The sequence below is a fragment of the Polyodon spathula genome, chromosome 13, assembly GCF_017654505.1.
Source record: "Polyodon spathula isolate WHYD16114869_AA chromosome 13, ASM1765450v1, whole genome shotgun sequence".
NCBI classification, from domain to species: domain Eukaryota; kingdom Metazoa; phylum Chordata; class Actinopteri; order Acipenseriformes; family Polyodontidae; genus Polyodon; species Polyodon spathula.
In genome coordinates this window covers 13,836,199-13,863,958 of record NC_054546.1, presented here as the reverse complement: position 1 = coordinate 13,863,958, position 27,760 = coordinate 13,836,199, and the positions used below count along the sequence as shown (strand labels likewise).

General features: G+C 38.3%; 1 protein-coding gene across 2 annotated transcripts in view; it reads left to right on the top strand.

Moving 5' to 3' along the window:
• The window catches only part of LOC121325229 (protocadherin-15-like), a 170,628-nt gene that overhangs the window by 11,766 nt on the left and 131,102 nt on the right, over positions 1–27,760 (top strand). For both annotated transcript variants that reach the window (XM_041267608.1, XM_041267607.1), the window contains exons 2-3: positions 3,433–3,447; positions 3,787–3,852. In XM_041267608.1, coding sequence (XP_041123542.1) covers positions 3,433–3,447; positions 3,787–3,852 — 81 coding nt within the window. The remainder of the gene's footprint in view (positions 1–3,432; positions 3,448–3,786; positions 3,853–27,760) is intronic.

Genomic DNA, 27,760 nt, shown 5'->3' with positions numbered 1-27,760 from the left:
TAGGATCTCCTCGAGGCAAAAAGGATCTAGGAGTATGACATCATTAAGAGAATCAACGGAAGGGATCAGGAGAAGAAGGTAGGAGATGAAAGCTCTTCCTTGAAGAATTATCCTCATTGCATAGTTTAAATGGCCTAGGAAGGATGGAAGATTGCATTTGGTAGGAGGGGGACTGGACAGAAAAGTGAAAATAATAGATATAATATGATCTATTTTTTCCCTGGGGAGCGAGGCTGAAAAAGATTGGGAATCCAGGGTGATGCCTAGAAACTCGATGGAAGTTGGAGGACACAAGATCTTTTCTTATGCTAGGGGGATGCTGAAATTTGAAAATAATGATTTGAGGATCATTATATTCTGGGCAGGGGGTGCGTGGGGAAAGTCAATGAGAAGAAAATCATCCAGGAGACGCAGCAGAAAAGGGATGCGGTAGTTATTAAAGAGGATCCAGCACAGCACTTCCAACAGGGTATTGAATATCTTGGGGTTGCTTCTGCAGCCGAATATCAGGCAAGCAGAAAAGTAAGATTTGGAGCACCACTGTACTCCAAAGAGGTGCCAGAGCGCAGGATCAGTGGGCATGATTTTAAATGCATTTGATATATCAGCTTTAGCCAGTCATGTATTTTTCCCAGGAATTTTGATTAAGGATATGGCGTGGTCAATTGTTGCATATTGCAGAGAGTAATTATCAAGAGGGATTAAACTATTGATGTTTGCCTGAGTATTTCCTTATTGCAGCCCTGATAGGGTTAATGCAAAAGGTGGGAAAAGGAGTAGATTCAAAGGGACCTATCATAAACTTTAATAAAATATCAACAGATTCGGGATCAAAGATGGAATATTGGAGGTTTTTGCAATAAGTGGAAGAGGTAGGGGCACACAAAAAACCAATAGAAAATCCTTTAGTGAGACCGTTAATTAGGAAAGAAACAAACAAAGCGTCACGGTGCTTGGTCTGAGCTGTCATGGAGTTGGTAGATCGGGCACGGGAGGAGCTGGTTGAATTGGTTGAAGAAACGGCAAACAAATTATCGTCCGATGAACTGGAGTAATCGAAGACTTTCTCCATGGTGCGTGTGGTATGATGAAATTGAAACACGAATGAGAGATAAGTTAAGAGGGTATTTATAGTGCTGACAATCTTAATTAGTTAATGTGTAAATTGAATGATTCAGTTTGGTGACACGGAGATTGGTGTCAAACTCTCCTCCTGAACTTTAGTTATAAACGTCATATTCTCATAGAGGGAACAGCGTTCATCGGATGATGATTTGTTTGCCTGTGTCCCTGGAGACTTTGTGCAGTACATGTAAGCATAGCATTCAGAAAAGCTAAAGTTCATTGTTATTTGATAGTAAATATATCATTTCGTATTGACAAGGCAAGAGTTGTCCGACTGTGTAAGAATGCCTAAGCAGCAGACTCTCAATAAGGACCACAAGAAAAAACAATCTTAAATATCATTGGTTCTACAGCACTGCCAGCATACTGAAAAAACACATAAGGGGACACTGCCATCAGTAATGAATTACTTATTCCTGGATACAGAGCAACACAGGGCCACTTCATAAATAATCTATGCAAATTGACTGAGCTTTATTTATGTATAGATTAGCAGCAGCAACACGTTGGAATTGGGACCTAGCCCAGACTGTGATAGGTGTTGCAAACCAGAGTCAGATGACACTGCAGCTGACTGTGCATTCCTCTTTAATTAAACATTTTAGCTTGGATTAAGTGTAATTGTAAAACTGTCCATCATTCTATTGAGAAAAGGGCCAAAGCAGACTTGAGTTAAACACTGTGAATTACTCAAATGAACTAGAAGATCCAAAGGCACTTAGGGAGCTGTAAAAAATGCAACATGGATTGCACCGTCCTTAATGCTAAAATGCGACATGGATTGCAGTCCTTAATGCTAAAATGTTTTAGGTTGAGGGAGCTTTGTGTTGGTCTGGTTGCCATTTCCTCTTTGAAAAAGTGTTCAGCACAATTAATGTATAACCTTAAAAGGACAAGTGAAGATATAGTCCTATTTTTGTTATGTTTATATCCTTCTTATGCTTTGAGAAAAACACTAGAAAATGAACAACCTGGATTGTGCCGTGCTATTGTAAGTTCATATTAATGTTAAGGCTGATTTTCGAAGGTTCTACAGATGATTATAGATAGATATACATATTTACAATTAATTTACAATATTTCACAATTATGAAGCCTATTTACTGCAAAATACCAAACAATGTATTCATTTATATAAAAAATGCCATATTAATAATGCATATATTTAAATAGCATTAAAATTGTGTTCTTTCTTCTGATCATCTAACCATTAACAAGCTAGAGAGAAAACAAAAAGTCAGCAGCAATAAAGAGCTAGTAAATATTTTAACACCAAGTGTCAGCAAAAAATATATACCGTAATAACAGTGCAAGGAAAACCTGTATAAAAGCTACAGAGATTTAGGTGAGAATGTGGGGTTATATTTAACAAAAGTGTGTTCTCTTTATTTAAACCCAAGGGTATGTCTTCTTTCTTTTAGTCTGCAAGGTTTGCACAGCTGCCTACCCTCCACCTCTTCTGGTCTCTGGAGGTGGAGGGTAATGCCCCTCTCCCCCACCCCCTTGGAGGCTCAAGCCTCCACAAGGGTGGCTCAGGTGGGACAGTGGTACCACAACACTGAAACCACTCATTGTCCCGTCTAGTGAGCAGTTGCTTTTAAACAATTATTTAATACAAGCAGACAACTGGTACACTTTGCTGTACCACATTGGATGTGTTAGTTGCTCAGGTTTCTTGTTTTTTCTGTCTTAAGCCCCTTTCACACTTGCATGATCTACCCAGGCAGGACCCATGTGGGTCGGATACGTGATTTCACACTGCTTTTGATAAAGCAGGGTTGACCTAGGTAACAGCTGCAAGTGAAAGCAGCTTGTTACTGACGCTTCCATCCAAGCGTCTCTGGATTGAACCGTCAGCCCAAATGTTGATTTGAGCAAATGTTTCTTCATCTCTGCCGCGATCCAACAAAAATATGGCTAAACAGAATAAACAGAAATGTTCCTTGTGGAAGTGAAACCTTCACGTAGGCGTGGCTGTTTGTTTTTGCATCAGCTCATGAATGACCATCAAGTATTATGTCTCGCTCAAACCGGTTCAAAGCATGTCGACCCACATCCTGAGGTGGGTCACTGGGACCTGGGTTAACCCGGGTTCGACCCAGGTACGTAGTTTTACACTACACAGGATTGTGACCCAGTTAGCTGTGTAGGAGTGCCAGTGAGAAAGGGGCTTTATTCATTCAGTTTAACTCTGTAATGCTAGTTCTTTTTTACATCTTTCAAGAGTTGAGACAAACAGTGTCATCCTTTTCTTTTCTTCCATCACTCCGTTCTGCTCTCTGCTGATGACATTAACTTTGACTCCAGATTGGCAATATGAGGGTAAGATGGTAAATCTTTCTTTTTTGACAGTTCCTTGTACATTTTTACTAATTGTAGTGCTCTACTAACACAGCCATTAATCCTGTCTTATATTTTGAATCTTTCATTAACTTATGTGTATGTATAACAATAAAAAAGCAGCTGGGGACAACATAACTGTGATTCTTATTCTTTTGTGGAAACCCATGATTTTAATTCTGAGCTTCCTATGTTAGTAGTTTATCTAATATGTGTAAGAATAAAATAATTACTTCAACTTGAAAATCCTTGTTGAGAAAATGTTTTGGATATGTAAAGTACTTTGAAACAATGTAATTATTATTTTTGGTTCATCCACAGAGTGCAAATTAGCCAGGTCAGGCCCTCCAGCTACAATAGTTGCCATTGATGAAGAAAGTCGAAATGGTATGTATTAAAATGTGTTCATACATTATGTACTGTGCATTGTTTTTTCAATGGTGGTTCATACCTTTTCCCGTAAATCATCAAAACTTTCAGATTCTATAACTTATTCTCGGGTTATCTGTCTGCAATTATACTCCCTGAATCAGCAGTGTCTTCAGTGTAAAAGCATGTTACATGTTAAAAGCATGTCAGTCAATAGGGGAAGCAGCTAATTGGTTATTGACGGGAAAGACACCAGTGAAAGGATGGGGACAATTTCATCTCCCTGTGAAACGACCCAAGAATTACAAAGCAGTCAAAAAGCATGCTTTGAAATAAAAATACAAGTTTTCTACAACATGTGTTTCTTTCAACACTGCACATTTGAGACCTATAAAATGATAGAGAAATTTTATGAAACAATTTTGTTAGCTAAAATTACTTTAATAGCACCCAATTAAACAAGTACTAATCTCTACCTAGTAATATGAATACTAAATTTAGATTCATACTGTAAACAGTACCGGATATTACTATTGCTGCCCTAAAATGTATAAATCTGTTTATAACATTTTTTTTTTTTTTATATGCACTAATTTTAATATGACTGTGTCAAAAAAATTACGCTTGGGGTGGGGAACACCAGTAGGATTAAAAAGGCTGGCTGAAATTAGTTTGTGGACTGACAGTATAATCTATGCATTGCATAACCAGAAGAAAAGGGATCACACTGTTCAACATAGTGCAGTGTATTTCATAGTAAAGGGTTATAATTAAATATATTTTTGTGACATCATCATAAACTACACAATTATTATAGTTATAAATAAGACAGAGGGAAGTGCTAATTGTTTTCTCAGTAGAAGGGGATGCTGCTAGACTGTTAGACTGCTGATTTATAAACCTTCTTAAGACCCAAGTAAAAAAGTACTAAACTATCAGTACTGGGTTATATAAATTCAATGGTGGCTGGGAGGAGGGTTCTTTTGAGAAACTGCTTCTGGTTCTGCATGCTCAGAGGCAGAGTGCCAATACAGATGGTGCTGAGTATAGGCCATCAGCAAGGGAGCCCATTATGAAATAGATACTTTGCCTTTGTGGATTGAAATAGTGATTCACTCAAAAGCAATAACAGCTTGTATCAACCAAACCTGTAATTGTGGTTGAATGTCTCTGATGCATTTGACAGGTAGTGGTAGTGGTTAGCACACACTTTTTTTTTCCCTGAACAAATAAACATTCTAATTTGCATCTATGTTGAATACTGTGGTTCTCGTGGGGCTTTACTTGTCTACAAACTTTGCTAGTTATGTTTTGTGTTACACCTGTGTTCTGAAAGGTTTTGTAATTAACAGATGCATAAGCTGTCCCTGCAGACATTTATGTTATAGGTTTAGAAGCTAGGTTCATTTTTGCAGAACCCAGATTTGTGCTTTGTTTCCTTTTTTCAATACGTTATTCTTTTGGGGCTAAATGGCAATTCAGAGTTCAGAAAAGCAACATATACACAAAGCATATATTTTTCCGTATTTCCACAATCTTCCAAGAAAATGCAGACTTCTTTCATTATCCCCATGGATTAACCGGTGCCCTAGTATTTTATAAGGCCGTTTTGGAGCATTTTTTTGATAGAATACATTATCTCATCACCAGTATAAAAAGGCCAGATGGAGACCTGTTATGTCTCCGGTATATATTACCATCTAGATAAATGTATGGATTTATTGAGTTATTTATAGTCCTGTCTTTGGAGAGACATTTGTGTTTAGAGTTACAGATGCGCCTTTTTTTTAAAGCTTTGCCTCCCAGCTTCTCATATCTCATGTGTCTTGAACATGATACTGAGAGTTAAAGACCAAGTCCTTGATCTTGCTATAGCTTAAAATAATTCTATATCCACGGTTCCAAGAAACAAACAACACGATGCCCTTAATATATTTATTGAATGAAATTGCACCTAAAAGAGTGAAATGATATTGGAAATGTAAAGGATTTGCATATGTGATTAGACAGATACATCTTAACTGTATACACTTGCCAAAGTCTGTTTATCAGTGCAGTTGTTGCTGGTTTTTTTTTGGTATTGTTTTGTGGGTTCAGTATTTGATTAACATCAATTTGTAAAAACGTCTTCCTTAATAAACACTTCTTCTTGACTTCTTCTAATATGCTTATGGATGCACACTGTTTCCTGTTGTGCTAATCCACGGCGTAATCCTGTTATTTAATTGGGATACTGGTCTCTCCTGACTGGTGTTACTTTTCTTTATTCCACTGCCTCAGCTTTGAGATTGTTATTGACCACCTCAGATAGCAGGCAACCCCATCCCACATTCCAAAGAAATTATTCTGACATTTATTCAGGTATTACTAGAATTACTAATGCTTACTAACATTTTCTTTTATATATGTCTGTTTCTTTGTGGCTGCAATTCAAAAGGAGCTATAAAAAAATCACCTCGCCTTATGAGATTTTGTGTTTACCCCCTCCGTTTGTTCATTACTCAATTAAAATATGGAAACACATTTGATATTGTTATTATCATTATTCTTATTAAACAGTAAATAAAAAATAAATGCTAATCACCATACTATACTCGTACTGTTTCTTAGAGACAATTGAAACTGACATCATATTTGCATGTACAGGTTTATGTACACTGCATACGAAATGCGTTGGTGACACTGACATTGACCACAGAGCCAATATGGCTGCCATTCAAATAATTTAAATCTATCTATCTATCTATATATCTATATATATATATATATATATATATATATATATATATATATATATATATATATATATATATATAATGCGCGAGAATAGGAAGTATTTACCCCAGCATTCACACATGGGTTTACCTCGGGTAGCACATCGTTATTTTCATTCAAGTGGTGCAGACTAAAGTCTAATTGTTTCGTTGTGTTTACACACCTGTCTCTGTAAGGTCTCACAGTTGGGTAGTGCATTCAAAGCAAAGATACTACCATGAAGACCAAGGAGCTTTCAAAACAACTCTGGGATAAAGTTGTGGAAAAGCACAGATCAGGGGAGGGGTATAAAAAGATTTCAAAGGCATTGAATATCCCTTGGAGCACAGTCAAGTTGATCATTAAGAAGTGGAAGGTATACGGCACCACCCAGAATCAAGCCCAGACTTGAATCCGATTGAAAATCTGTGGGAAGACTTGAAGATTACTGTCCACCAATGATTCATATCCAACTTGACAGAGCTTTAAAAGTGTTGCCAAGAATGGTCGAATATTGCACAATCCAGATGTGCAAACCTGGTAGAGACTTACCCCAAAAGACTTACAGCTGTAATTGCTGCCAAAGGTGGTTCTACCAAGTATTGACTCAGAGGTGAATACTTATCTAACCAGGACATTTCAGTTTTTTTAAATTTTTCATTAACTGTTGTTTCATAATAAAAATTCTCTTGCCTCTTCAAAGTGTTGAGTAGCTTGTGTAAATCAAAGGGAAAAAAATGCCATTTAAATGCATCAAGATTTCAGGTTGTACACATCAAACTGTGAAAACGTCCAAGGGGGGTGAATACTTACTATTGGTACTGTATTTGAAACAATTACTGCATCCATATTTTATTATTATTATTATTATTATTATTATTATTATTATTATTATTATTATTATTATATTATCCAAAAAACAACCCAGCATAAAAAGCCTGTTTTCCTATTTCTTGATTCTGGATCCTATTTGTTGATCCCTGTGACAGGGAGCTGGATTACTGATTGCTATGCAGTGTATGTTCCTTGGAGAAATCAGCTGTGACACGCAGCAGGAGACGCGTTGCTAAGCAGACCTGTGCGGATCGGGTGGTCCAGATTGGCTTGGGGTCTTTCCGAGGATGCTGCTCAGAGCTCAAAAACCGGCTGCACCACAGCTCGGGGCGATTGCAATGCCATTGACACACAGGCAGACTTTGTTGACATCAAGGAGGGGAGCGTCCGCTCAGCAGGAGCTACTACCACAGAATCCTTTAACTGCAAGACGGGGCCTGTGAAGGGGATTACCCATCCAGGACCGTCAGAACGGCCTGGAGTCACTGGGAGGACAGGACTTCAGAAATAACAGAACAGAAGTAGGTCAGCTTAGGGGGTGTGGATCCCAAAACAGTATAGAGGGGGTTACCGTAGAGTAGTAGGTTCTGGGAGCGGGAGCTTTCTTTTACTGGGACTAGCACTCGTCATTTTGTGTGGCAACCTTTTATTTTTTATCTATGTTTTGTCTTGTTTTCTTTATTAAATGTGACGCTAGGATTACCATTTTTGGTAACCTACTGTCAGTACTGTGTTGAAATTAAATCTGCGTGCCTGAGCAGTGCATCAACATCACTCTGTGTCTGTTTCAGTATTTTACAGTGACTACCCACACACGTAACACATCCCCTGTTACAGTACCTCTTGATAGTTTTATATGTATTTACAATCCAGCATTTGTTGTTAAATTGTTTGAACCAACTGCTAAATTACAATGGAGTGAGTTTATTACTCACCTTACTGCATTTAAAAATAATAATAATAATAATAATAATAATAATAATAATAATAATAATAATAATAATAATAATAATAATTTCCATTACATGAGACTAGATGTTAAAACATCATGCTGATTTGAAGCTCTCGCCAAGATAAGCTCCAACTAAGACGTAGCTTTACAGTAAACTAATGTGATCCATCTGCAACTCCATCCATTTGTGTTTCTTTCCATCTGATGATGTAGACATCATTCTGCCTGGTGTTGATGGCTGAAGTGTAATGCTGGCTCCAGGGATCAGCTTATTTTGCCTCCCCACAGCATCAGCACACACAACGGCTGTGATGCTGGCTCCAGGGGTCAACCACAGTGCGGTCTCCCCAGCATATCAGCATGACAACCGTCTAGATTGAGCTATGTAGGGTACATCTCTGGGGTCTTCAAGTGGGAACCTTCCGTCCTCAGTGTTTCATAGACTAACCCATGATACCTCAAGAGGGCTCGACAGTGATTCTGGATTCCCAGCATCACCCCCCTCCTTACCCCACTCAACTCAGCCCAGCTTACTTACCCGTACATCAGCGTTGCTTTCTTTCTATTGTGCTTGAGATTCCCAGCCAGAATCTGTCCGTCTCAACGACAGCCAGTTGCTACTCCTTTCTGCTGCTTCAGATAAGTTCTTCACTGTGCGATGCAACTCTTGGCCACTGAACCCGACATATCTGAGAAACCGGGTTGTAGAATGTGCCACAAATCCTCGACAACCCACCTCCACTGGGTAAACTCGGACTCTCCATCCTCGCTGTTCCACTTCAGCAGCTAGTTGAGCATACCAAAGTTTTTTTCTCTCATATGCCTCACCCACAGCATCCTCCCATGGCACTAACTCTACCAGATGAACAAGGCATGCTGATCCCGACCACAAGACAATGTCTGGTCGAAAGTTACTGGTGGCAATCTCAGGTAGAAAAATAAGCCATTGACCAACATCTGCCAGCATTTTCCAGTCTCTAGCATCTTCCAGCTGTCCTGGGCAAGGCTTGGTTTTAACACCTTTTCTTGGTGGTTGCTCTCCTGGATGAAGGAATATTGTTTTTTGTGTGTAATTGTTTGATGGAGCTGGTGCAACCTATTGGTCATGTTACGCTTGTCTAACAATGCTAAGGCCAAACATTGCAGCACCTTGGCATGGTGCCAAGTGAACCGTCCTTGGCTAAGACCCACCTTATATCCTGTCAAAATGTGCCTTAATGTTGCAGATGATGAACACAAAGAACATGAGGGATCGTCACCCACCCAGAGGTTTAGGATCTGTGGTGATGGGAGAACATCATATGTTGATCTGATGAGGAAACTGATCCTGCTCTGTTCGATTGTCCATAGGCCTTGCCAGTTGATCCTGCGTTATTCCACGCTCTCCCATCTCATCCGTTCTCCCTGCTTGGCCTGGGAAACGGCCTTTCACACCTTATCCTCTCCTCCTGCTTTTGCACCTTGTTGATTACCAGCTTCCTGTGTTGAGCTGGGGTTGCCTTGTCCCATGTAGGAGAAGCTGAACTGAGACCAAGATCCCCTCTTCCATGTTGAACTTGCCCCATAATATCACCAATTCGAAGGGTAGCCTTTGCATCTTCCACAGCTTTCTTTGCCGCCCACTTTTTTCCAGTATTCAGCACAGGTGCTGCCTCCCTTACGCATTTGTCACATGAATCTACTAATGTCATTTCAAGTCAGACTTTTGCGCATTTAAACTCCTTGGTTAGAGCAGAGACTTATAGCTGCAGTATTCCTTTACCATAAAGTCCCACTCTGCTGAGGCAGTGTGGAACTCCCAACCATTTCCTGACATATGAACTGATTAAAACTTCCAGCTTCTCAACTCTTGTCAAAGAAACCTAGTACACAGTCAGTGGCCACAGCAGCCTTGGCAGTAGACCAAACTGAAAGCACCAGAGTTTCAGTTTGCCCGGTAAAGTGCTGCTGTCTGTGCTCTTCAGTCCTTTTGCTGCTTGTTGTCTAACTGCTCCCACATGAATTGTGTCCTTTAGATCCCCGTCTTTCCACTCTCCCAAGACGTTTCACTGGCTTCTCAGACACTGTTAGTATTTCCTCACCATTAATGTAGAACCTTTCATCTACTTCTTTACCTTTAATTATAGATATGCTCCTTGATTTAGTGGGCTTAAATTGCATTCGTGCCCTTTTGATGTTATTGGTTAATTTGCCCAATAACCGATTAGCGCAGGCTACTGTTGTAATCATGGTTGTTATGTCATCCATGTATGCTGAAATTGGTGGTAGTCGCATTCCAGAAGCCAAACACTCTCCTCCCACTACCATTTTGATGCCCTAATAATTACTTCCATTGCCATGGTAAAAGCCAGTGGAGAAATAGTGCATCCTGCTATTATTCCAATTTCTAGGCTTTGCCATGTAGTGCTGAATTTTTAAATTGAAAAACAAAATTACAAATCTCCAAAGTAGGCTTTCTCTAAATTTGTTATTGTCATCGTTACACTGAAAAAAATCAAATGCTGTCCAAAGAAGTTCATGTGGCACTGAACCATATGCATTAGCCAAATCCAGGAATATTACATGGAGCTTCTTCCTCTCCTTTTTAGCTGATTGAATTTGTTGCCAGATTACGCTGATGTGTTCTAAGCATCCGGGGAAACCCGGAATGCCCATTTTTTGTACTGAAGTGTCAATGAAGCAGTTCTTTAATAGGTAAGTTGACAATCTCTGAGCAATAATGCTGAAGAAAACTTTGCCTTCTACTGACTGATGCTCGTAAATATTTTTCTTTTGGTATAAAGATTCCACCTGCTCAGCGCCATGCTTTTGGTACAACCTGTTTTGCCGATGCCGCTATCATCAATTTCCACAGGATTTGTAGAACTCCAGAAACACTCTTGTACACTTTGAACAGAACTACATTAGGCCCTGGAGATGATGACACCCTTGTTTTTTTTTCACAGCTTGCTCTACTTCTTTCCACTTTGGTGCACAGTCCTTCATTTGGTATTCTGGTGGATTGATAGGTGGCATGCCTGAATGAATTGACACGGGCTCCTGCCTTTTTGAATCTGTCTGTGTTTCTTCCAAATATCTCTCCAGCTCAAACTTAGATGATTTTAGTGTGCCATTTTTCTCAGTGGTGAATAACTTCTTTACAAATTGGAATGGAGTTAGTTCTCGCACGCTCCTTTCTGTAGTGTTTCCGTAGGTGCTCAGCTCTGCGCAATGTTGCAAGCTTATCTTTTATGACCCTTTGTAACAGATTGAGTCCCTCCTGACTTTGTTCTGCTATTCACCACTGCTTCCTCAGCTTCCTCCTTTCTCTAACATAGCATTCAATCTCCTTCTGCCATCTAGACTTTCCGGGAATAGTTTGTACTTTTTCCTTCCTTTTTTCAATTCCAAACCTCTCGCTTCCATTTGCGTAGTCCCCAAATTTATCCAGCTTATATTCAACTGTCCCACTTAACCTTTCCAATGCAAAACAGAGATCTCTGTTTACTGTGTCCCACGCAGTTTTCTCACAACAATAATAATAATAATAATAATAATAATAATAATAAATAATAATAATAATAATTTGAATAACTTGAAATCGTGTAAATAAAACAGAACATTCACTGAGTAACAGTTATATACTCCATAATTGTAAATAATATTATTTAAAATAAATGTGGTTATTGAAATAAAACAAAGCTACAATATTAACAGGTCTGCAGTCAGTAGCTATCCACTTTGCAACAGCACTGGTTATGGTATCGTACTGAGCTTGACTCCTGGGTTTGTAGTGATCCTGAATTTCTAAGAGTATTCTGTCGAAACTGACAGGTTTCATTTGTTGTTGTATTGTTGTTTTCTGTAGCAGAAGAACTACTAGAAAGTGTATTTTGAGGAGCGAAAGCATGTTTAGCACGCAGGTGGTTAAGCAGACTAGATGCACTTCTGTGATACTGGAACACACTTTGACAAGTAACCCTCTTTCTATCCAATGAACCGTCAAAGGTTTTTTTTTTTAAATAAACTTCCCATTCATAAGTCCTTCAGTTTGAGTGCTTTACTACATAATGGGATTCTGTGATGAATTTTATATTCAAACGATGACTTCACTCATTCAATCCTGGCATGAGTGTATGTGAACAGGATGACAGTAGTGGTGACGTCAGACCCGGAAGAACACAGAAACCAAAACAAGCTTTTGCTGGCGGGTGAAAACTGAGCCATGGTGCTCAGTATATTTATTAAATGAATAACATAAAATAAAAGGTGTAAACAAAACCAAACACACTCAAAACAAAGGGCACGTTGGTGAAACGAATAAACAAATAATAAACAAAACTGCAGTGAACGAAACAAACAAGTCTCATGCTGGGTTTTAGCCAGCACATATAGCAATTGTTTTTAGTTTAGTTTTAAATCCCCTCACACAGACTTATGTCTCTCCTCACTCTTACACTCCACTTCGAGGGCAAACAGCTGCCACCTTTTATATTCTAGCCGAGGGGTTAACTAACTATTAATTAAATTACCTTATTACCCCTCGGCCACAGTCTGCACTCGATTACATAAGGATGCGTGAATGTCAGCTAGTTAAATAATCAGTAGCTGATCAGTCACGCATCCTCACAAGGTTTTCAAAAATAAAAATCTCGCTCGTCCGGCCAAACAACACATAATAATTATAAATAATATCGTACAGCTTTCCCCATTGCATTAAAATATAAATCAAAACAATTAGTTGAGTGGAGCAGAGCGCGATTGGAAAAGAGCGCGATTGGAGCAGAGCGTGATTGGAGCAGAGCACAAGCCAAGCAAAGCGCGAGTGGAGCAGAGCACAAGCCATGCAGAGTGCAAGCTGAGCAGAACATGAGTGGAGCAGAGCACAAGCTGAGCGAGCCAATTGTATATGGAGCGGAGCGAGGTAGTTGATGGAGTGGCGCACAGAGTGGACATTCCTTTTTTTTCTTTTATATTCAATGTGATTGGCGGTGCACTTTATATTTCATTATGGCAGGAAACATATATATTCTCCCAATTGTGGAGCTGCATTTGTGCCATATAAATATGTGAGAAACGTCATCAATGTGTCCATCTCTCTGCGGTTATTACATAACCTTTATTGTTTTTATACAGTTCTACGATTATGCCCCAATACGTTGTTGTGAACAGTTTATATTTTCTGCACATAGTTCATACACTACAGGGTGGTCCGTTTGCCCTGTTGAGATTCATATGTGTTCGTGGGTTGCTTTGAACTCCCTATGAGATAGTCAGATGCAAACCAGCCTAGTATAAAGCTAGTTTGATATGAATCATATGCAACATTTGACGTAGGTGAGTAGACCATATATGAAATCATAGGGACCTGTTAAAATCCTGTTAATTGCAAGATTATATTCATATTTCATATTTAACTTTTACTTTATTTTCAATGTACACCTTGTTTCAGTACCAATCAATAATAATCAGAAAGTGTCTTTGAAATTGAATTAGATAACTTCTCTGAGCACTTTATGTTGTTTTTTTCTTTGCTGACCATAGCTGGGGATTTGTATTTTACTTTGGTCAAGCTATGCAATTATAATAAGGACAATTAAATAGTATTCCTGTCTGAATGTATATTACCTCTTTTCATCTGAAATTGGCAAAACAGTGGGGGAAAAATGGCTAGTTTATTTATTATTATATATTCTTTGAATACTATGTGAATGGAGCGGAGTGTGCTTATTTTGTCTGGAGCTGAGGAGTAGAGCAGGAATCGCAAGCAGTGGAGCGGAAGGAAAGACACATTTCGCATTGCGAAATGACAAATAATTATTTTTTTTTAATAATGTATTGGCATTATTGTGAACGAGTGGTTTGCAGTGCACATGTGTAGTGGTGATGCAAGTGCTCCAGATAACGACAGACACAAAGTTCATCGTTCAAACAAATCTTTTATTTTCTTTTTGGTCAGCTTGACCGTTGAAATAATAATACTGGCTCTACCCAGCTATGGGTATTGCCAGCATATAAACCAAGGGGTTTCAGTCCCAAAATAATAACACAAAACACAGACACACATCACAGATACAGACACGTCTCCGGACAGGGCATGCTGTAGGTGCAGGTGCAGTGAAGTCCAGGTTTTAGAGCTGGTTTGAAGTAGCCGCTCTATGGTTTCTATTAGTCGGATGACAAAAGACAAATACAGTTACAAAACAAACAAAACACTTCACTCACAAGTACTAATAGGTTGTTTCCTTTCTCAGTCCTAGCGCTAACCACACCAAAGGAACGGATTACATTGTCACATCCCCAGTTGTACCCTTAGTCACGCCCCCTGCGATAGTTAGTCCAGTCATGTCTCCTCCAATCCATGACTGACACATCGCGTACCTCTTTAGGGTGATTACTTTGGGCATTGTGACACCTCCACCTTCCTGGCTGGCTGGCTTCTGACTGACCCTGGAATGAACTGCCAGACCAACCAGTATGAGCCACTCTGTTGCTGTTATACAGCACCCTCAACGATCAGGAAGGAGATTATTGACTAGGATTCAACAAGGACTAGGCTATTTTAGACAAACGGCCAGTAAACATTGTGTTTATGAAGCTTGCTTTGTTTAATTCAAATGTATTTACAAGCTACAACAACAAGCTGCCAATATCTGCAAGTTGTGCGCTCCATCATATAAACACACTGCACAAAAAAAAAGCTTTCTCAACGGGTGTATTGAATCATCACTATTACACGCAGCTGACTGACACACGCACACAGTCCACCTCTCCTTAAAGGGGAACGCACCAAAAGGCTGATTGCTGTAACGCTTTCTTTCTGTTTCCGTCGCGGAAGCTGCATTTGCTGCCAGTGCCGTTACTCTCATAGCCTACTTTTAATATTTATTTATTTATTTAGCAAGGCGGTTAATTGATCAGGGCGATTATGTGATGGTAGGATATGCAAATTTCCAGTGTACTTAATAAAATATTGTTTTTGAAAAAATTTAATCTTGTAAACTCATTATCGTATCAGCAGAATGCATTTGAAAAGCGATATATGTCCTGGGTAGGCGACTCTTAAAATGTCAACAGTAAAAACGAAATAAATAAAAAAGCTACTATATTCTATGTTTCCATTGCTTATATACAGGTTTCATAACTTTACACCATCTATTGAGGTGGTGAAAATTTACTTAACTGTGTTTAAGTAAGGCAAATAGATAACAACTGTTAAATGTGTTACACCCAACTTACTTTAATGTAAACCCACTCGCCAAGTTTTCAAAACACATGTCTATGTGAACATAATTCACACTGCCTGGTTTTTTAATTCTCAGTTATCAGATGTGCCATTTCTTTTACAATATGTCCATTAGGATGCTTATTTTTTGTTAACATATTCTAATATTTCTAAACATATTAAGTAGGTTTGTTGCCTTCGCACAGCTTTGTTTATAAAACACAGGCAATGAAATGGTAATGCCATTAATCTTTTCAAATAATTAGCTTTGTTTGTCTCATTGTCTGGTGGTTTTAGCATCAGTGAGCCATGGGGTTTCAATGCATTGGCTCAATTGGGAATTCTGTTTGTGGCAAGTTTTGGGACCAGATGTGCTAAAAACTTTATTTACAGACTACAGGGTAATTCCTGTGAAGATGTACTGCGCTGCGGTGCTGGAAGTTGCTTAGTGCCACCCATTTGGTTCACAGGGAAAATTACGACAGATAGCTGTGGTTGTGCTTGTTTATTACAAACAGTTGCTGAGTGACAGCATGTCTCTTCTTCATTGCACATTTTACATATCTGTGTGAGACGTGACCCATTTTGGTCTGTTCATTAGTTTAGAGATAAGCTGGGGTAATAGCCATTCTGTTTTGCACACTGGAGTGACAGAAAGAAAGATTTACAGAGTATTCACAATAGCACAGCCAAAGAACATCCAAGACCTGGATTTGCATAAAAAGCCAAGAGGGCACAAATGTTTTCAATTTAATTCACAACACATTATGTTGATTTAAATAGTTTCTAGGTTGTTTTCATCATGACTGGGGAACTGCACATTTTCAAAGAAAAGCAATGCTTTCACTATTTGTTCAATAGTAGAGTTTGCAAGCTGCTTTGTATTCTTCAGCTTGTGTGTTAGATCACTTTCCATACATGGTAAGAGTAAGATTAATTCATACTTGGAAATAAAAAATAGACTTTTGAAAAATGAAAGTGTTTAAACATTACAACAACTTGAAAAGGTATCACTAAAGGTAGTGAAAACAGCGAGCAGCATAGGTAATACTAGGTCAAGCTTTAAAGCTATAGGTTTTGTGTTAATCTCAACATAATTCGTTTTTAGCATTGATTTCACTAGGGTTGTTTCACATTCACATTATTTGCGGCTCTCCCCTATTTTGAGAACACACTGCCCGATGCGGCCATTGCATCTCAGTAGAGGAGGTCGCGTCACAAAAAAATCTTTGAGAGCGGGCATCACACGCAACCGACTTTGAAATTGCAGGAAAGGATGCACAATTTGTGATTTTTTTCTGATGTTTGACCCGCCCTGGATGCATAAAGTACAGCGGCAATAGGGCAAATCAGTGACAATAGGTGAAAACTGTGTAGATTTACCAGCTCAGCAGTCAGTGTATAAAATAACTGAGGAGATGGTAGTAAACAATCTCTTTTACTTACATCCACGATCACTGTGGCAACAACAATTCACAATACAAAATAATGTTTTTTCTAGCAAAATGACGTAGCTTACTGTATGATTCTAACTGAAATGCAAAACAAGCATGCACTTAGGTTATGCTTTTTTTCTAAATGGGTTCAGCTTAATAATACTAAAACACACTAAGAGATGTCATTAGGCCCATGCCTAATGTTTGCCCTATGGTAAGTTTTGATTTAAATAAAAAAACTGAAGTTTTTAGTCATGTCTGTATAGAAGACAAAACATTAATACATGGTCTCTGCTAAATATGTATTATTATTATTATTATTATTATTATTATTATTATTATTATTATTATTAATAATAATAATAATATAATAATAATAATAATAATAATAATAATAATAATAATAATAATAATGCTTTTTAAGGCAGTAGTGAGGATTTGCTATCTGCCTGGAAAGTAGGTAACAAAATGGTCTTACTTGGTAATGGTTTATTCAACTAATATAAAAATTATAAATAAATACATTAAAAAAAAAAAAGAATATCCCAAACTGTCACATAGTAGATCCTCTTGTCTGAGATTACAGTAACTATCAAATCATACACACCTTAATGACAGTGATTTAAAAATAAATAAATAAAAAAAAATTAAAGAAAAGAATGTGTGCCACATTATCGTTGAATGCTGCATTGTATGACCTTATCAATTATAAGGTTACAATCACAACCAAGCTGTTTTGAAAATGAAAGCTAATTCCAGCATGGTACCGCTACATTTAAATGTTTCATGCAACGTGTTACACTCAGGGACAGATTAAGGTTATGAGGGGCCTAAGGCTAATAGGAGGGAATGGGCCTAAGTATATATTAAATATTGCAAAAAAAATTATGAAGTCATCATGTATCATGTACTGAAAACTGAAATGATCTCAATTAATACTCACTCCACAGTTTATTAATAAGGAAAGCTATCTCTATTTAATGATAGTAGGTATTGCTAGCAGTTTAAATAAAGAAGTTTAAATAATCCAGTTTTATCTATAGGGTGATACGGGTATTATACACACAACTATGAAAATTTAAATCACTATTTTCTTGAAAATGGTTAGTCCTACACAAACATTGTAAATATCATAAAATATTAAACTTTACAAGATCTACAACTTTTGTTCATAGCATTTTCCAGCGATTTAGTTGTTAGAAAATCATGTTGATTTAATTTTTTTAGATCATAAAAATAAAAATGATTACATGGTTTATTTTAGTAAATATTTAACTTTTAACATAAAGATTAGAAATTCTTAAAATAAACTTAATAAAAACATGGAAATTGACCTTGCTTTCAGAAGAATCGATTTGTCTGGCAACAAGGTTCCAAAATTATGATTACAAATACAGCTAAATAAACTCTTTAGAATATAAAATGTCTGTAAATAAATAAACTGTAAATAAATAGCACTATATACAACGAAGCAAGCAAACCCGACCACTAAAATACAGGAAATAAAAATGTAGGCAGACTCAAGATTGAAACGTCTTGAAAAATGGTGTTCAACTAGTGAAGGCTGAAGACTAAATGAGTAGTTTGCTAATTGACCACAAGGGTGCTACAATTCGTGTCGCTAATGTCGTCAGTTTGTACAAAGCAATATCTAATGAGACAAAGGTGGCCGTGCTACCGTCGCTCAACTGTTACTTCAATATGGAATGGAGGGCCAAAGGAGGGCCTACAAAATATAAGGGCCTAAGGCTATAGCCTTATTAGTCTATGGGTTAATCTGATCCTGATTACACTAACTATGTTTGTTCATAAATGTGAATGCTCCCACCCTGCCTTTTCACTGGATTTTTAAGGAATATTTTCTTCACGTGTGTGCAACGCTCAGGTGAGACGATAGAGCAATATGTAACAGAATTGAAGAATAAAAGTAAGAACTGAGTTTGGTAACCTGATGGAATCTCTGATAAGAGGTACAGTGTGGTCTGTGGGATAAGTGATCCAGTGTTGAAAGAAAGACTGTTAAGAGACCCTTATCTTACAAAAGGCAGTGGAAGTTTGTAAAGCAGCAGAAGTTACCAAAAGAAGAATAAAAATGCTCACAAATATTGAAACAGAGAACAGGGTCCCTGAGATGGATGAAATAAAAGGATACAAAGAAATGAAGAGAGTAGGAGCGGGGAAAAAGGAATGACTTGTAGGTGGCAACAATAGACGGGACATCATAGTAAATGCATACGGTGCAGCAAGGAACATTCGAGAAATAGCTGTCCAGCCATGGGAAAAGACTGCATGAACTGCAAAAAGGAAAATCATTTCACAAGGAGGTGTATAATGGGCAAAACACAGTCAGTGAAGTAGACAGAGAAAGATAGCAAAAATTTATGTAGAAAGTAGACAGCCCTGGAAAAGACTGGAAAGCACAAATAGAAGTAAATGGAGAATCTGTTATTCTTAAACTAGATGCTGGAGCACAAGCCAGCATTTTGCCAAAACACACCTACCAGAAAATTAGCTCAAAGCCAGCTTTGAAAAAGACAAAAGCGAAACTGACAACATACAGTGGAGAACTAATTCCAGTCATCGGAGTGACAAAAATGGAGTGCGCCCACAAAGGTACTGTCAAAACTTTTGAATTGATAATAGTTGATGTAAAAGCACAGCCTGTGTTAGGATTAAAAGCATGTGAAGAGCTCAATTTAGTAAAGCGAGTGATGCGTTTAAATATAGAACAAGAAGGAATTCGAGATATTGGCACTCACAGAATTAAACTTGACCTGGATGTTGCTCCAGCTGTGCATCCAACAAGGATAATATTGTTTGCTTTGAGACAAAGTTAAAAGAGTTAAAAAAGAAGAGAGTTAAAAACAAGAATTGGAAAGAATGACAGAACTGGGAGTAATTGTGAAAGAAAATGAACCGACCGAGTGGGTCAGCCCCATGGTAATAGTAGAAAAGCCTGACAGGTCCTTAAGAATATGTTTGGACCCTCAACAATTGAACAAAGCAATTCAAAGAGAACACTACCAGCTACCAATGATGGAAGAAATAAGTAGTAAATTGTCAACAGCAAAGTACTTTAGCGTTTTAGACATTTCTAGTGGATTCTGGCAGATACCTCTGCATGAGCAGAGTTCAAAGTGCACCACGTTCAATACACCATTCGGGAGGTACTGTTTTCTGAGACTGCCATTTGGAATTTCAAGTGCACCCAAAGTTTTTCACAACAAAATTGCAGAAATAGTGGAAGGAATTGAAGGTGTCACAACTTAAATTGATGACTTGGGCACTAGCAAAGCAGAGCATGATTCAAGACTGAAAAGAGTCTTAATGCGAGCAAAAGAAGTTGGATTACAATTAAAAAAGAAAAAGTGCCACATTGCAATGCCACAGTTGAAGTACCTGGGAAACATCCTTGCAGCAGATGGCATGAAACCTGATGATGCAAAGATAAAGGCAGTTGTGGCATGCCTGAGCTGACAAACAAAGTGGAGCTGCAAAGACTGTTATGTATGGCTAATTTTCTTGAAAAATTTCTACCACAAATGTCTGCAATAACAGCACCACTAAGGCACTTGTTGCAGAATGACATTGAATGGCACTGGACAAAAGAACATGGAAGGGCTGTGAAAGTGCTGAAAGCATGTTTAACAAAAGCTCCAGTTTTTAAATATTTTGACCAAAACATGCCAGTAAAGTTAACAGTAGATGTCTCACAGAGTGGCTTGGGAGCAGCTTTGCTACAAGACGGTGCAGCAATTGCATATGGATCCAGAGCACTGACCACCACAGAGCAAAGGTATGCTCAAATTGAGAAGGAGATGCTGGCAGTAGTATTTGTATGTGAGCAGTTCCACCAAAATGTGTATGGCAGAAGAATTGATGTTGAATCAGATCACAAGCCACTTGAAGCAATAGTGAAGAAACCACCACCAAGAATTCAGAGATTCCTATTGAGATTGCAGAAGTACCAATAGGATCTGAATCCAATAGGATCCAGACAGACCACAGCATTGAAGAGGAAGCTGAGACACAGGTTCATATGCTAACACAACATTTTCCCATCTCGTATGACAAACGCAAAGAGTTAAGTGTCGGGATTCAAAATGACAGCACAATGCAGGCTCTGAAAAAGGGTACAGAGAAAGGACGGCCTGAAACAAGCAAAGAAATACCAAAATAACTGAAACCGTACTGGAATATGAAAGAAGAACTCAGCTGACAATCTGATCCTAAAAGGGGAGAAAATAGTCGTACATGAGAGAATGTGGGGCGAAATGCTGAAAAGAATACATGAAGGACACCTCGGCATTGCAGCATGTAAAAGAAGAGCCAGATAGACCTTGTATCAGTAATCATTAATTACTGACATGCTGTATGCCAGAAACACAAACGACAACAGCATGAGGTGCCAAACAGACCATGGCAGAAGATTTCCACCAATATCTTCTACTTTGAAAACAAAGAATATCTACTGATGGTGGACTGGATTCATTCAAGTAGACCTTTAAAGAGAATCAACAAGTGAAACTGTGATCACTCTGATGAAGTCTGCATTTGCAAGACATGGAATACCAGAGAAAATAGTCTGTAACAATGGTCCACAATATGCAAGTAAAAAATGTAAAGAATTTGGAGAAACTTGGGGGATTTCAACATGTAACGTCAATCCCTCTGTACCCTCAGTCTAACAGCCTTGCTGAGAGAACTGTGTAAACTGTCAAGAACCTGCTTAAGAAGGCTAAAGCAGCTAACCAAAATTTTTATTTAGCATTATTGGCTTACAGATATACACCCAGAGGAACTGAGTTACAGTCATCTGCTCAGATGTTAATGGGCACAAGACTGAGAACAAGACTGCCCACAACACACAATTTACTGCAACCTGAAAACGACAAGACAGTACAACACGCACTGCAAAAAGTAAAAAGAAAACCAAAGCACTACTATGACAGAAACGCAAAAGAAATGGCAACTCTGCAAATGAAAGCTGAGAGTTAGGCAAGGCAGATACTCGGAACCAGCCAGAGTAGTAAGAAAAGCAGACGCACCCAGCAGATGCACCCAGGTCATACATTGTGGAAATCCCTACAAGAAGTTTTACATTACCGTCCGTTCGCTTTGTTTTTGCTGCATTTTCATCTTGAAATTGGAGGAAATGCTGTGTAACTGCACAATAAAGACAGACTGATTTGCCATTTGAAACAAAAAGCTGTAAGATTCTATAATCGAGTAAACAAAAAGCTATAAGATATTATAATTGAACTCATCTTGCTCTGGTTGTAGATGCTATGGTATGAGGAGATCTTTAACGTGACACAAAGTAGATAGAAGTGTTGTAAACCATCTTAAAGTCACCCCATACTTGCTGATGAAGTGGTTGTGAGAGGTAATCAGGTTTTAAAAGATTGCTGATACCCATCGGGAGGTGGTTAAGTGTAGTACAGATAGAGGAAACATCTTTGTAGTGGTGATGCTGTATTTATGAATATGTGTTGCTCTAGAATTCTCTAGTTGTTAATATAAGCAGGTTTACAACAACAAATTACATTCACAAAACACTTTTCAAACAGTGCAACCTCACACATTGTTTTACACTAGCCATTAATGGAAAGCAAAAAAAAAATCAATCAGTAAATAACTACCATTAACGTTGGTGGCCAGTAATGCATTGGTAGTCATTACATTTATTTCAACTTCTATTTTGAGGGTTAAATGTTGAAACAGGAATTCCATTGATTTGTATTTACTGGATATTGAGCTATAAGACAACCAGTAGTTGAAAAACTGACATTTTAATTGTTTTCAATCCTGTTAGTACAGAAAAATGTAGGTATAACAAAAGTAAATGGAACAAACAGTCCTGATAACAAACAAATCAACAAACCTCCCATTGTGGAGTGCAAGACACAGGTTGCTTTTATTAAACATCAGCAGTAAAAGGTAGAGTCACTGGCAAGCCTAGATCAATACCCACTCTTCTGAGCGGGATGGATTACAGAGCTCCAGTCTTATAACTCATCATCGCTGATCCTCCTGTTGTGTAATGTTTTACAAGCAATACCAGATTTAAAAAAAGTAATAAAAATAGTTAGTCTTTTTATAAACCATGTGACTGGAAATAAACATCCAATTTGTGAGCGAGAAACAAATCTGTTATTAAAGCTAATAAACTATAAGCGTGGAGGCACCAAACGGTGGATAGTAATAAAGGACCATGACCATAGGCTATAAAAGACCAATGAGTTGACAAATTTGCTTGTCTCGTCGAAGGTTTTAAAAGTAGAAGGGCACTTTTTCACAGGGACACACAACACCTCTTGACAGTGGCATAAAATAGCATTTCAAAATGGCCAATTAACTTTATAACCAAGCTGTATGTATATGTAGGCTGACTTCCATCCTTTCTTCATATACTCAAAGAATAAAATAAGTCTTTACAGATAACTGAAAAACGTTTGCTGATGGATAACAGACTGAAGGAATAAGGAATCTATCCTGAGGAGGATAATCTGAATCAAGTATCTGAAATAAAAAAGACGAAGAGAAACACTTGGATATGTCTGTTCAGGGAATTGAGGCACTGAATGCAGAAATAATTAAAAATGTATTAACAGACAAACTTTTAAATAAATGTTTGCCTTGGCACCCCCATTGTTGCCTGGGTCTGTTGGGAGTGGCAGATCATATGCAAATCGCATCTGAGTAGAACCACATTAAATTGAAATGATTTAATCCACATGTTGGAACCCAAAAATGAAGCATTTTAACACTTCTGCTGAGGAAATAACTACTTATTTAAATTGTCAACTAGATTTAGTTTTATCGTAGCCCATTACTATTCTACATGTGACTCTATTGATAAGGTCCTTACACTTGAATTCAATCAATATGCTGATAGAATGTAGCAAAAACTAATTTCAATAAATGCACAGAAAATGAAGCTACCTAAATAAAAAATAAACTGACCTGTGCACAGCAGCATCTAATTTAAAACATCTTCCAAATATTTTCACTAAAGCTCCAAGTGGTAGGCTACAATGCACCTTTTGAATCTAGCTGCTTAGTAAGCATGTCTTCCTCAGATTACTCTCAAACTGCTCCATGTCTGCAAATCCCTTTCACTTGTTTTGCAGCTTCACCTTGTGTTACTGCTTATTCCAGTTTCACAATGGTTCTGCACTTCAACTGGAATGTTATTTCCCTTCAAAACTTTTGCATTTGGCGGTTTTAGTCGGTTTAGCATTATTATTCAATTTTTTATTAGGTTGAAGTCTAAATTACTTCTACACTAGAGTAATTCAACAAACCTAACAGACAACTTATTATTTATTTATTTATTTTTTTTAACTCAAAAACTTCATTTCAGTTTTTCACCTAGGATGCCTTTTTATAACACATAGCTGAGACTGCCAACACTTTTTCATTGCACAAAAATGCAGGTTTCGGTTTCAGTTTGAGAAAATCAGAACTGCTGCATCCCTGATAGGAATAAACATCAGAAACGTGTCCTGTCTTATGGTCCATTAAGTATATTGAGTCGTTTCTATTGTTGATTCAGGGTTTATGATCATAGAGGGAAGGGCACCATCTATTTATATAAAAAAGGCATAAATACACAGTTTTACTTTGCATGACCCTTCTATATATAACCTGTGCCATTGTGTGATTTGGTAACATTCAGACACTGCATTTGGTTATAATATATAGAACCAGATGAATAATGGCGGTCACCCTCAGAGCTTTCTTGAGAAGAAAGTATCTCCCAGAAGTCAATTATTTATAAAGGTACATGTTTAATTTAAACACAACACTGCTGAGGTCAGTTTGACAGATGACAGTGCCAACTTATAAATCTACCACTTTAAGAAGATTTTATTGAAAAGCGAAAACTGTTGTTTTTATAAGAAAGCTAATGCATTTTATCCGAGCTCCAAATGCACTTAATCGGATTGAGGCGATTTCAATAAGGGATAAGGGATTGCGTCTGTCTTCAGGTAGTAATAGAAAACATAAGACAGCAGCGTTGAGTGTTTCTCTTGTTTCCAAAGCAAATTAAGTCCACAGTAAACTGGGTGGCCATTTTCTTAATCCTGTCCTAGTAAATTCATGATTTGTGTAATGTGTTGTCTTAAGAGATACTTACTTGTAACTAAACACTGACTTTAAAAGGAAAGCAAAGCAACTTGCCTGAAAGCTTCTGTTAAAAAATGTACGTGGACTTTTTGCGGTACATGATCACTGAGAAGAAATGGCTGTTCTGGATGGGCTCTCTAAAACACAGAGCACCTCTCATGACATTGCGATTATTGCTACTCTCCAAGTCTACATTACCTGTTCATTACATAGTTTATTGACACTCGCGTGTTCTTGTGTATTCATGTAATCCTGACAAGTGGCTGCTGTGCGACGTGGAATTTCACACATTTATATCAGACGATGCAGGGGGCAAGCAGGCACCAGCTTGAGTGCGCTACAGATTGCATGTAGAATATCATCAAGGAAATGTGCTGTATTAATGGTGCGTGAAGGCTAGAGTAGAGCTCAGCAGGTAAAGTAAGGGTTAAACTTGGGTGAAGCCCTTGCAATCTGAAATTCCCCTTTTCTATAGGTTGTTTTTATATAGGTCTAGCCAATGAGGAGATAGATAATCCAATACATAAACCAAAGTAACAGACAGAGTTTGAGGTCAGAACTGTAAGATTATGCAAAAAGAAGCAAGAACAAAGGCCTGGAATATGACAGCTTTTAACAAGAATTTAACAACCTTCAATCACCTCTAACCTAAACTACCCATTTTGGCACCCCTTTTCTTTTTTAATATGCTACTTTGTACTGGCACCTATTTCATCTTTGATGCCTCTGTACTTCATGCTAATTACTCTGATACTCTGCACCTTCATAGCAATCACCCTTTTCATCTACTCTATAACATTGATTTTCTTGTGTTTTATAGCAGCTAACCACACTTACTCACATTTCTGTGCTTAAGAAAGCCAAAACATTGTCTTCTGATCAGTTTCTTTCTATCTTTCTGTCAGCTTGAATGCTGATTGAGCACCCCACCTTTTTTTCTTCATTTAAGAGGTCACTCTTAAAATATATGGCCACAGGAGCATTAAGGAAAACAACAAATGTTCCTTTTTTATTCCAGAATGACAATTTTTCACATTATTCAAAATGTAAAGGTCAAAAAGCCAGCATAGTGGCCCCGGTGCTTTTTAAATGGAGACTGTTGCTAAATTGGAGCTAGTCATTTCACTCCAAAAAGGTCAGACACTCACTTCTGGCATTGGGAATGGTAGTGATGTATAGTTATTGTTCTGGCAACCTCACAGATAGTCATCACTCTGCCTTTGGCAGAGGTGCATTGTGAGCCTCTACTAGAAATCATTAAAAGACTGAACAAGTGCAATTAAAGAATGGGGATAAAAGCAATGGATTATTCTAGTGCACCTGTCATTCCCCAGGATCAAAATGGACAAAGTGATGTCAGCGATGCATGAGTGTTTTTTCAGAGGTGGCTGTACAATGTGTAAGCCTCCTGGTAGATGAAAGCATAAAGGGCACTAAATGGGGTCCCTGAATGGCTCACTTCTTAAAAGCAGTGCTGCGCGGCGTGCAGAGTGAGTCATACAACCAGTGATCGCAAGTTCGAATCCTTGTTGTGCAATGCGGATGGTCTTCGCTGGGGACAGGGACGGGGGGCGCTGTATTGGCTTTGACTGTCCTGGGGTTGGGGAGGTGGGATCCAGCTTAGACTGTTTCTCTTCACCATTCTACAGGCCAGACGCTGAGTGAGCTTGGGGGCTGAGAGTTGATGGGATAGTCATTGTCCCCCAGAGGCCGGTAGCCTGCAGACATCCGCTCTTGAGTTCCAGGGTGTAAAAAGACATCGATTGACCCATGGGATCAGAGAACACCCCTAAGCGTCTGGTCCCTGAGCTGTGTGGGGAATCACCGCAGTGAAGGAAGAATAATAATAATGATAGGGCATTCCAAATTGGGAGAAAATTGGGGGTAAACTAGTTGGAGATTCTATATTTTTAAAAAAGGCACTAAATGTAGCTGTAATGTGCACGTTAAGTAGTGAGCCTAACATGAACCATAAATCTAAATTTACTGTCCCATTTACTAACAGAGAACACATTAATTTACATGCACACTATTTGTCTAATTTACATACCATCGCATGCACACTATATGTATTGTGAGCGATAAGCTTACCGATGAGCTTACCCATGACCACAGTGATATAAAAAGCCCCAGCAGCAGGCTTTTGGTCATTGGCTTATTGTGAAAGGTGGAGGTGGCTTACATTGACTGAAAATGACCGCCCAACAAACACAGCCCTTTGCAGGCAGGGCTGGATTAACCTATACGCAAACTGTGCTAAAGTGTAGGGCCCCCAGCAGAACTGGGGCCTGCGCGAGGTTGCCGTTTGTTTGAGACATTTGACAAAAACTATATGCAGGTGGACGGACCCACACACACAGGAAGAGAGGCGCACAGAAGCTTGCTTTTGGTTAATTTTGTTATTTTATGATGGCTATGCATTTCTTTCTTGATTACAGCATACGTGGTCTCTGAGTCTCTCACGCAAGCATCTTCCTGCTAATGTACAATACCAAATGTAACACAGCCTCTAGTACCTCCTGGGAAAGATCCTTCTCTAGTCCTACTACATTCCTTTTTCATTTGGGGGTTGGAATTTTAGCAAAAAAGGCAGGTAAAGGTAAAAGTGTACAA